The sequence below is a fragment of the Hemitrygon akajei genome, chromosome 14 (assembly GCF_048418815.1).
Source record: "Hemitrygon akajei chromosome 14, sHemAka1.3, whole genome shotgun sequence".
Classification (NCBI taxonomy): Eukaryota; Metazoa; Chordata; class Chondrichthyes; order Myliobatiformes; family Dasyatidae; genus Hemitrygon; species Hemitrygon akajei.
The window spans coordinates 35858986-35871669 of NC_133137.1; the positions used below are offsets into that span (position 1 = coordinate 35858986).

At 41.7% G+C, this 12684-nt stretch overlaps 1 protein-coding gene across 1 annotated transcript in view; it reads right to left on the reverse strand.

Moving 5' to 3' along the window:
- Positions 1-12684, reverse strand: part of ptpn11a (protein tyrosine phosphatase non-receptor type 11a) — a 70995-nt gene that overhangs the window by 39656 nt on the left and 18655 nt on the right. Inside the window, exons 5-6 of the mRNA XM_073065824.1 lie at positions 2943-3059; positions 993-1106 (exon numbers count right to left, since the gene is read on the reverse strand). Coding sequence (XP_072921925.1) covers positions 993-1106; positions 2943-3059 — 231 coding nt within the window. The remainder of the gene's footprint in view (positions 1-992; positions 1107-2942; positions 3060-12684) is intronic.

Sequence of the window (12684 nt, forward strand, 5' to 3'; positions counted from 1 at the left end):
ATATCTACAATATTAATACCTAAATCAGAAAGGACTGTGACATTGACATTTCATGTTACAGGCACTTTATTGTTTCATGATGTGTTTTGGTAATAAATGAAAAGGTACTAAACCCCACAGAATTGATATTATCTACATGGCACACCAGTGTAGTGGTTGGCACAACGCTCTACAGTACCAGTGATCCGGGTTCAATTCCTGCCGCTGTCTGTACTTCCTTCCCACGACCACGTGTGTTTCCTCCGGGTGCTCCCGTTTCCTCCCACAGTTCAAAGATGTACCAGTTGGTAGGTTAATTGGTCATTGTAAATTGTCCTATGATTAGGCTAGGGTTCAATCAGGGTTTGCTGGGCAGCGTGGCTCAAAGGGCTGGAAGAACATGTTCTGTGCTCTTCAGTAAATAAAAAATAATTACTAGAACCAAAGTAAAGGGGTTGCTTCCTTATACCTGAAATGCTTGTTGTGAAAGACAGAACAGAATGAATACTTTACAAATTTACTTTCCTTTCCATCAGTTCTGATTTATTTTTCTCGTGTTATATTGCAAAAGAATTGATGGACCTACTAACCCCTACAAATCAAGGGTGCTGAACTGACATCATAATGACAAAAAAACTCAATTTCAATCCAGCATGCAATTTTAACGAGCAATTCATTTCCCTGCTCTGATGAATTCAGTGACCTTCTTATCAACTCTGATGAAGTCCTCCATCTGGAGGCCTAATAGCATTTAAGCACTTAAACATGAAGACAAAACAAATAATCAAAATGATTTATTTTACACATTTCTAAAAGGAATCATGATGTTTGCCAGTATTTTTATATGTAAATGGGCAGGTCTGGATTTTAATTCTCTGAAACCTTTGATGTTACCATTACACCAAACCCTGTTCTCAGAAATGAATGGAGAGTCCATGGATCCAATGAAGATGTCACTCATTCCCAGTGCAAGCTGTTCTCTCTCAGAATGGCATGGTCAAAAAAAAACATACCTCAAATTCTTCCCAGAATCCCTGCTTCAACTTGTCCATCATTTCAGCTGGCTTGCTCAGTTCCCTCACTCGACTTTCAATCTCAGCTGCATTAATTCGTGTCGTATTGAGTGGCTGTGGAGATGGGGAAAAGCAAATTATAAAAGCTGTTCCTGCATTCCCCGACACCTTGATTCGCATGCCCCTCCTCCCATTTTCTTTGACTCTTCAACACAGGGACATTTCAATATTGCACTGACAGGTATTTACTTTGTAGTCAAATACCCTGTGGAGAAGAAAGGCACTTCTTTCCAATCTTCGTAAGCTTACGGAGGACATGCTCATATCTCTACGGAGATTCAGAACAGACTTCCACAATCTAATTACACTGTAAACTCTTCCCTGTAGAAGATTAATCACAACTCTATTCCGAGCTGGTTGCATGTTTCAGTTTAAAAAGGTAATAACAATGTAATACACTGCAGAAGCCTGTGTGGGAGCAAGCCTTCAGGGAGAGTGCAGCAGTAATCTCATGTTTGAAGCAATGTGACACCAACAAGCACTGCACTGGCCCTGCAAGCAAATCACAACAGGACACAGAATGTCTTATTAGGAATCAGCCTGTGTAAAATTTCTGAAGCAGTGCCTTCATTATATTAAATCCAAGCTTTAATTGGGAATCATTGGTGCTTCTAATACTGTACATCTATTCATTTGGATACTAAACAAAGTGAGAAGAAAATACTAACAAAGGGCTCATTATTTTCTGATGGACAGTACGTGCCTTGGCTCTGCTAATACAATTAACAGCAACTGGGAGTTTAGTTGTTGCAGTACCCTGTCCACCTTTCCCCACTCTGCTGTCACAAGCCATTTTTCCAGAAATTGCAGCAGCTTGCTCTCAAAACACTGCCACTGACATTCATTACCGTGCAAGTGTGCCAGCTGCGTCTACTCTTCTGACTTTAACCCCATGTTCCACTGAGAGCAAAAGGATAAATACTTCAACTGTCCTTTGGATGAGATATTAAATCGAGGCTCCATCTGCTCTCTCAAGTGCATTAAAAAAAAAATCGACAAATACAGTCGATTCTGCAGATGCTAGAAATCTTGAGCCACACACTTAATTGCTGGAGGAACTGAGCAAGTCAGGCAGCATCCATGGAGGGGAATAAACCATCAATATTTTGGGGCAAGATTCTTCATCAAGTCTTATACATACAAAATGCAGGAGGAACCCAGCAAGTGTGTATGCACGCGCGCACACACTCACACACAAATGTCATACCCCTCCACAGATGCTGCCTGACTTGCTGTTTTCCTCCAGCATTGTGTTGATAAAAAATTCTCATGACATTGCTTTGTAGAGTTTCTATATCTTGGCTAGTACATCTCACTTAATCAATATTACTAAAGCGGAGTTCCTGCCAGTAGAAGAGTGAGTATGGTAGAGGTGCTGCTGTATTTACCACGTTCTAGGCCAATTACACTTCAAAATACTTCATTCTCTTTAAAGTGCTGCAGGAGATCCTCAGAACTTGAGAAATGCTGATAATAGGAGTACATCTCTAAGAAGGGTTTACAGATAAAGAATTTAAATATTGCTCTGGAATGGAGCCTTACATCCCACTATCTTGCACCATTTTACATAGCCAATGCACCTTTATTATTGGACCAAGATCTTAAATATTGACTCTTGGTTCCCTCTAGTGGTAGAGCTTCAACATTGCTATTGAGCAGAGTTTTCAATGACTAGGATTAATGACAAATCAGAAAACAAACTGCAGATGCTACAAATCTAAATTCTGGAAATACTCAGCAAATACTCTACATCTGTGGAAGAGACACAGAGTTAAAGTTTCAGGTGCAAGACACCATCGAAGTCCAGTTTAATCTCTCCGAAGTGCAATATTACTCATTATAACAATGCTTCCTTCTCATGTACAATAGCAATTTTATTTTGTTTCTCACCTGTTTGAGCTGCAAGACAGTGCCCAGGGTCTCTACCATTGGATTCTTTTTGTAGTGTTCCACCAGATCTGTGAGGGAATCAAACTTTTCTCCTCCACCAACATCATATTTTCCATCCTAGACAAAGTAAAACGAAAAATAAAGTACAGATCACGGGGAGGCTAATCATTTCTTGTGATTGACCTTTGTGGGAAAACACATTTTTATCTGGTTTCCACAGATGCAAATAATCCTGTGAAGAGAAGGAACACACTATTTGAAATCTGCAATAAAACCTAATAGTACACCTCCTTTTAAATATGATGTGGTGGTGGTCACAAGCTTCATATGGAAGTGCACTGAAGATACTGTTTCCCAAAAATCAATCCAGGTCTACCCAAACTGGAAGCCTTGGTTAAATAGTTCAGTGCATGTTGCTCTCAGCGCAAGGGATAAAGCCTTCACCTCCGGAGATCAACAGGAGTTCAAAAGATGCCACTACGATTTATGTAGAGCCATCAAGATGGCAAAGCAGCAACACAGGGACAAAATCCAGTCACAATTCTGCGACAATGACATATGCAGCGTATGGCAAGGACTGCACACCATCGCGGACTTCAAGAGGAAACACAGCAGTACAGCCAACATTGCTACCTTGCTCCCAAATGAGCTAAATGTTTTTTTTTTCCCAAATGCTTGATTCGAGGTTGATAGGACTGAACCCAAGGAGAGCCGTCGACAAGACCTGTACCTTGGTCATCTCCAAGGCTGAGGTACATAGAACATTCCAACGTGTCAACAGCCACAAGACAGCGGGGCCGGACGGCATCCCAGGGCACTGAACAGCTGGCTGGTGTGTTTATGGACATTTTTAATCTCTCCCTCTCCCAGTGTGTAGTGCCCTCCTGTTTCAAATCGTCCATCATTGTCCCTGTACCTAAGAAAACAAAGGTAGCATGCCTGAACAATTGGTGCCCTGTCGCACTCACCTCAATTATAAGCAAATGCTTTAAGAGGTTGAATAAAGACTACATCTGCAGCATGCTACCACCCACACTGGACTCCCTACAATTTGCCTACCAACAGAACTGGTTTACCAATGGCACCATAACCACAGCACTACACACTGTCCTCACTCATCGGGAGAAGAGGGTGCATACGTTAGAATGCTGTTCCTGGACTACAGTTCAGCATTCAACACCATAATTTCCTCCAGACTTGACAGGAAGCTCAGAAACCTCAGCCTGCACCCCACCTTGTGCAGCAGGATCCTAGACTTTCTATCGGATCGCCGACAGGTGGTAAGGATGGGCTCCCTCACCTCTGCCCCTCAATACAGGTGCCTCCCAAGGTTGTGTCCTGTCTCTTCCTCTAATCCCTTTACACCCATGACTGTACTGCCACACACAGCTCCAATCTGCTGATCAAATTTGCAGATGACACGGCTTTGATCGGCCTTATCTCTAAAGGTAATGAGACAGCCTACAGAGGAGAGGTTGACACCCTGACAAAATGGGGCCAGGATAACAACCTCTCCTTCAATGTCCAAAAAACAAAAGAGCTGATTGTGGATTACAGGAGGAACGGTGACTGACTCGGCCTGATCAACATCAATAGGACTGCAGTTGAGAGGGTGAGTAGTTTCAAGTTCCTCACTATACCCCTCACCAATGATCTCACCTGGACTGTACACACTGGCTTTGTGGCAAAAAAAAGCACAACAGTGTGTCTCCCTTCCACCTCAAGGGACTGAAGTAGTACAGCACGGGCCCTCAAATCCTCAAGACCTTCTAGAGGGGCACCACGGAGAGCATACTGACTGGCTGTATCACCGACTGGGAAGGGAACTGAACCAACCTTGATCGCTGGGCACTGCAGAGAGTGGTACGGGCAGCCAAACGCATCTGTGGTCTGAACATCCCTCCATTGAGGACACTTAAAGCAGCAGGTGCAGAAAGAAAGGCTGGAAGATCATCAGGGACACCAGTCACCCCGACCATAAACTGCTTTAGCTGCTTCCATCTGGCAAATAGTACTGCAGCATTAAAACCAGGCCAACAGGTTACAGGACAGATTCTTTCTACAAGCCATTGGACTTATAAATTCACACATCTGTACACTGCGACAGAATCATAACGCAAAGATATTTACTCCATCACGTTGTGGGAAGGATGTAAGATTTAAATAAATTCTAAATGATGTCATTGGCAGAGTAGGATTTTCACTTTAAAATACAATAGGAATTATTTCATGCCTAACACTTTTACAAGAAGTGAAAATAAAGCAAAATCCTGGATTGCCTCTGTGTTGGGTTTCTCCATATCTTAAAAGACAAACTTGTAAGAGTCCACTCTTGATGAAATGTGATGATATTGCTAGTGGTGTTTTATTGTGTGTGGGATAGGAAACAGAGGGCAACTTGAAAAAGAACTGGCAGGGTTGAGAGGCTCCAGATAACTTTGATGCACCACATCACAGTGAAACAGGTATTTCAGCCTTGGGTAATACTTTTGCATCCAAGAGTGCATCCATCTCATGCAGATCCAATCCTTAAAGAAATTGCAAATGTTGCAGGATGGGAAAATGAATTCTTCAAGTTAAATCTGTAAATTTACTCGTTACCACCAGGAAAACTGCAGATGCTGGAAATTCAAGCAACACACACAAAATGCTGGTGGAGCGCAGCAGGCCAGGCAGCATCTATAGGAAGAAATACAGTTGATGTTTCGGGCCGAGACCCTTTGTCAGGACTAACTGAAAGAAGAGATAGTAAGAGATTTGGAAGTGGGAGGGGGAGATCCGAAATGATAGGAGAAGACCGGAGAGGGAAAGATGAAGCTAAGAGCTGGAAAGTTGATTGGCAAAAGGGATACAGAGCTGGAGAAGGGAAAGGATCATGGGATGGGAGGCCTAGGGAGAAAGAAAGAGGAAAGGGGAGCACCAGAGGAAGATGGAGAGCAGGCTAGGAGTTATTGTGAGAGGAACAGAGAAAGAAAAAAAAGAGAGGGACAGAGAGAGAAGGAAGGAAGGAAGGAAGGAAGAAGAAAGGGAGGAGGGGCATTAATGTAAGTTAGAGAAGTCAATGTTCGTGCCATCAGATTGGAGGCTACCCAGACGGAATATAAGGTGTTGTTCCTCCAACCTGAGTATGACTTCATCTTGACAGTACAGGAGGCTCGTCTGCTGTTTTAGCAATAACCCAAACTATGAAATATCTTTATTTTGGTGAGTACACCATCACGTAGCTGAATAAAAGCAGATAGCAAGAGACAATCAGCCGCAAGAAAACAACGTTAACAAGCAGAATTAAGATTCAATCCTGCACTCATCTATGTGCAAGGTCCATCTAATCCCATAGTTCAGATGTAACAGGGTTTATTAATTATGGTCAACAATGCAGCTAGAGACACCATGACAATGGCTGCTCACCAGTTGTAATTATATTGATACAACTTACTTAGAATGATTATAAATTATTGCTTGGAAACAAACTTAACAAAATTAGGGTGGGAGGCAAAGACTGGGGCAGTGAGAAAGTCCATTTATGCTTTTGAGTGCAAGCAATTAAGCTTGCTTCTTCACACTTCAAATACTCCCATGGTACTGTCTAGAGCACAATATGATTTTGATGGCTGTCACATAAAAGCAACTGCAGTTTACATGAATCTTTTATTGTACAAACTTCAGGCTCCAGAACAATGAATTTCTCTCTTCCTCTGAATACCACTGCACACCAACATGTGAAGGTCCTGCAATAAATACTTTAAAAAGAACATTATTTTCTTGAACAAAGTTTTGTGAAGCTATTATATAGACAATGGTAGGGAATCACAGAATAACACCACAGAAGCAAACTGATACGCAGTAGACCCACAATCCCTGTCACCCCCAATTTTCCTCAAGTATTTTCCTCTCTAAAATCTATTAATTTCTCTTTTAAAATTTACCACTGAACTTACTTCTATAATCTTTTGATGTTGTGCATTCTAGGTCACAATACATTTGGTGGAAGTTTCTTTATACCACATCTGGAACTTTGGCCAAACATTTAAAAATCTGATTATTGGCCCTTCCTGCCATGAGAAACAATTTAATTTTATCTACTTCACCACAACCCTCATGATCTTCAAAATCTGTACTTAATTTCCTCTGCTTCAAGAACCATCATAGCTTCTTCAGTCTAAGTAACTTTGCTATATCATCCCTGGGATACTTCTGGTAAATATCAGCGTCTTCCATAAAATGATTGAACTTGCACTCTAGATGAGGTGAAACTAATGTTACTTGAATCGATAAAGACAAGCATCCCTATGGATATTTCTTTTAATCTTCAAAAAAAAAATTAGATGCACCGTCTTTGCTTCTGCATCCTCATTACAATTATACAACTTCTAATGTCACTCTTCAAGCCACAATCATGCATCAGTTAATACAGCTCAGCATTAAACTTTGTCACTGTACATCTGACCAGTCAGTCCCTCCTGAAATTTGCTACTGCCATTTATTACATTTCTCCAAATATCATGCATCTACTCTGTTTGAAATTGTCTCCTCCATTTACTATTATGCATATTTCATGAAATTACAGGAAAATTGAAATTAACCCCTACTTTTACTGTTTAGATGTACAATCACATATTTTCAGACTGTGCAGCCCATTAGAAGTTCACCACAGATTATCTGCATTTAAACTATCCAAGCCTTTCCTTTGAAAGTTACTTCCTCCAATTTCCTCACGTAATGTACAATTAGAGCCAGCTATTATTTATTATTTTATTATCAATAAGCACTGGCAATGTTTTTAAGCTGTGCACTTCAGAAGTTATACCAAGACCAGATCTGCCATGAAGCTTAATTATTCTTATCCATTATCCTACAATGAGATTACAAGTCATTAATTTAGTTAAGTATTTGCTGAATGCTGTGCCTGAAGCCCTCTGTCTGGATAATAATTACTTCAATAGTAGACACTGAGATCAAGCAATTGTTACATTCTTTACAGTACTGATACACTTCAACATTGAGGTTGTTACCTACGTGCAGGCCCTTCAGAACAAATTACCTATGCCTACCAAAATGCCCATTTAAACTAGTCCCATTTATCCGTGTTTGACCCACGCCTCTCTAAACCTTTCCTATCTATGTACCTGCTCAGATGTCTTAAAAGTTGTTTTGTACTTGCTTCTGGCAGTTCACTCCAAGAATGAAGAAGTTATCCCTCACGTCCTTGTTAACTGTCCTTTTAATAGAGAATATCCATTGTGCTCCACACACATGTAGAAGGTCTTGATCCTGTGCCCAGATCTGGCTTGGATCACCTAGACAATAGTAATGCAGGCTGACCACCAGAAATCCAGAATGATTGAGACCTGCACAGTGCCAGATTAGTGATTTTGCTGAATCACTGGTGGTTAGGTTAGGGTTAATTAAATTAACAGCTCTAACCCACTTGATTACCTCATCCTTGGACAATAAAGAAAAACAGAAATGACAAATGAAAAGCAATTCTTTCTCAAATTCTTGTACTGGTCTGCCAAAGTCAACTGCACTCAGTAGCTGCTTCATAAACAGGGAGCAACATTTAGCCTTCAAAGAGCATAACATGCCATTGTCCAGGGGTTGAATTAATGACGTCCAGTTAGGTGTTAGGTAGATAAAAACCGTTAACATTATTCTTTACCAAGAGTTCTGCTTTAAGATGCACAAAGCAGTGTTAAGGTAATGTAATTGGTGGATACATACGTAATTCACAACCACTGACACTGAGTTGGGGTTTATTTTAAGAGCAGATCTAACATGATAATGTATTTATGTAAAGGGTTTTTAACACGCTTTGTGCTCAAGTTTTGGAATTCAATGAAATGTTTTATAGTTTTTCCTTAAACATAAAACTGTTAGAGCAGTCCAACACAGAGACAAGATCTTTATAACTTGTTGGTGATTCTGCTTCCTCTGCAGTCAGTGTTTCTCTTGGAGCATAACACCAATTTAAGGTGATTTTATCCACTTTGCAGACCTGCTCAGAATGTAAATTTTCATCAGAAGCTAACGTAGCGAGCTCATCAACAAACGCAGCAGCTGCTTCTTTGTCACCACACACTTCACGAAACTTTATGCCATGTCGCTGCTTGAAACGCATAAACCACCCTTCACTATAATCACACTCATAATCCAGTCATAATTTGTCCTGAAATAATTTTGTTTGCTCCTTCACCATCTCTCCAGACAGTTCTACGCTTATGCAGATACAGAATTTAAACCACTTTATGATAAATCTAGTTGTGAGTATCTTCCATTGTTTTCCTTATGCACAGCTGTTTTTTTATTATTATTTTTCACTGCCAGCAGCTTTTCTTTTTGTTTCTTTACATCATAAACTGTGGAAGAGCCAATGTAATACAAGATGCATATGCTCTTCACTGTTGAGCTTTCTCAGAACTTCTGCCTTATCTTGTACAGGATAATGCACGGTGCTTGCATTTTACACTAGGAGAAGCACTTCCTTTATTCGACGAAGACATGACTGGGGTTAGATAAACACAGGCTATACGAATAAATGCAGATTAACACAGAGGAATGACTTGCTTCTTTTAAAGACTCTGCTAACAGCTGATTCTGTTAATGGTGCCACCAAAGTAGTGGCGACGGGTTAGCTCAGCGATGCATGAAATTTGAAATTAGGTTGGCAAAACTTATGTCTGAACCAGAGGTGGAACCAGATTACTGAATGCCAAATTCAAGTTGGTCGGCCTGTACCTACGTCAGTCTGCTGTTTATTGACTACAGCTCAGTGTTCACCACAATCATATACTCAGTTCCAATCAACAAGATCCAAAACCTGGGCCTCTGTACCTCCCTCTGCAACTGGATCCTTGACTTCCTTACTGGGAAACCACAATTTGTGCAGATCAGAAATAACACAGAAAACCTACAGCACAATACAGGCCCTTTGGCCCATAAAACTGGGCATAACATCTCCTCCTTGCTGACAATCAACAGTGGCACACCTCAAGGATGCATGTTTAGCTCACTGCTCTACTCTCTCTACATCCACAAATGTATGGCTAGAGGCACAGCTCAAACGGCATTTATTGTTGGCAGAATTTCCTATGGCGACAAGGAGGCATACAAGAGCGAGACAGATCAGCTGGTTGCAAAGTGTTGCAGCAATAACATTGCACTCAATGTCAGTAAGACCAAGGATTGATTGTGGACTTCAGGAAGGATAAGTCAAGGGAACACACACCAGTCCTCATCAAGGGCTCAGCAGTGAAAAGGGCAAGCAGTTTCAAGTTCCTGGGCGTCACATCTGAAGATCTATCCTGGGCCCAACATATTGATGCAATTACAAAGGCTTGGCAGTGGCTATATTTCATTAGGAGTTTGAGAAGACTTGGTACATCAACAAAAAAACTTGCAAATTTCTACAGATGTACTGTGGAGATCATTCTAACTGATTGCATCACCACCTAGTATGATGGGGATACTGCACAGGATAGGAAAAAGCTGCATAAAGATGTAAACTCAGCCAGTTCCATCTTGGGCACAGGACTCCCCAGCATCCAAGACACCTTCAAAAGGTGATACTTCAAAAAGTTGGCATCCATCATGAAGGACACCCCCATCACCCAGGGCATGCCCTCTCATTGCTACCATCAAGGAGGTGCTACAGGAGCCTGGGAGATGCTCTTCACATTTTGAAAACAGCTTTTTCCCCTCTGCCATCAGATTTCTGAATGGACAATGAAGCCATGAACACTACCTTAGTTTTTTCTCCCCCGCTCTTTTTGCACTAATTATTTTCAGCACGCACAAATAAATAAATAAATAAATAGATACATGTATATATACACACACACACACACACACACACACACACACACACACACACACACATACATACATATACATATATATGAGGGATTTCTCTGTGAGGCTTAAGGATATTATTTAAGGGCCTGTAGATCAACACGGGACCACCTTAGAAACTGTGTTGAGTCTGTAGTCATCCACACAATACAGCCAAAGCTGCAATGTGCTGTTTTCCACTGTGCTGCCATTGACTTTTTGAATCTGAGTTCATTGCTAATCAATTGGTGGTGCAGAATGTGTTCTTCCTCTCGGAAAGACACACCCCATGACCAGGGACCAATGGCAACATGCAGCAATAACTATTATGTTCTCATGATTTTAACAAAGATGACAGATGGCACTTAATGTGCACAAAAGACATCAATATAGGGACAACACCATAGCATTGAGTTAGTGTGACACTTTACAGCCTCATTTGGAAGATTAGGTTTCAATTCCTTCCGCTGCCTGTCAGGAGATTGTATGTTCTCCTTGTGACCAGGTGAATTTCCTCTGGGTGCTCTGTTTCCTCTAACATTCCAAAAAGACATAAGAGTTCAAGCTTAATAAGGTGTGGGAATGCTATGTTGGTGTCAGAAGCACAGCTACACTTGTGGGCATTCCAGAGGACATATTCATGTGAATTGTTCATACAAACGATGTATTGATGGTGCTGAATGGGTTCTTCCTCTAGGGAAGACCATGCAGCAATAACCATTATATTAACTCATGTTAACTAAAATGGCACTAAATATGCACTAAAGATATCATTAGTGGGCGGGTTGATAGTGTAGAGGAGCAGTACTGTGTTTCAATGTACCTGTGAACCAAAACAAGTTTATCTTTATCTTTCAATTATTTATGTGCCATGTTGTATGACATGGGTAATCATGGTCTTTCCCTGAACACGATTGTTCTTGGTAAATTTTTCAAGTGGTTTGTCATTGCCTTCTTCTGGGCAGTATCTTTACAAGACGGGTGACCCCCGCCCCCCAGCCATTATCTATACTCTTCAGAGACTGTCTGCTTGGTGTCAGAACTTGTGATATGAACCAGCTGCTCATACAATCTGTGGCTTCATGCGACCCTGATCGGGGTGGGGGAGGAGGGGGAGGCTAAGCAGGAAATACACCTTGACAAAGGGTGACCTGCAGGCTAGCAGACAGAAGGAACACCTTACACCAGGGGTCACCAAACCTTTTTGCACTGCGGACCAGTTTAATATCAACAATAATCTTGTGGACCAGCCAATGGTGGGGGGGGGGGAGGGGGGTGTTAATCACGACAGGAATATAGGTGATAAGTCAACTATAAGTCACTTGTAAGTGGCTAATACACTCAATTTCGTTTCTAAAAGGGTTTATCTAATGAATTTAATATTAAACACACAACGCATATTTTCCTCATATGAACATGTAAAATCATTGCAACACACCAGTGAGAGGACCAGGTAAGGGCCGGAGGTCCCCGTGCCGGGGCTGTGGAAGTCGCAGTCCGGAGAAAGCGACTGACCAACCGAGGATGCCCGCCCCCGTAGGATCTATTGGCTAACAAAAGTTTGGCTCAAGGGATAACTTTCAGTAGATCTCAACGCGGTAGCTGCTCTGCTACTTATGAAACCCTGTGCCCAAATTAGGTTGTCTGCGAATATTTTAGCACTGGGTTTCCCACGAACATTCGGTGTGCTAAACAGGTTTAGAGGCAGTGCCCACCTGTCAGCGCTCCAGGCCAGTAGCAACGGCACTTTACGCCGGCCGCACGAGGCAGTCGGTTACCCGAGGCCAACCAGTGATCCCTGGCACTAGGGTATCGTAATGACCTCGCATGCATTCAAGTTCAACAGTGGGCATGACAGAGAATGAGGAAAGGTGCAGCTGACTCATATCGTTTCATATCGACAAATCATATCCTC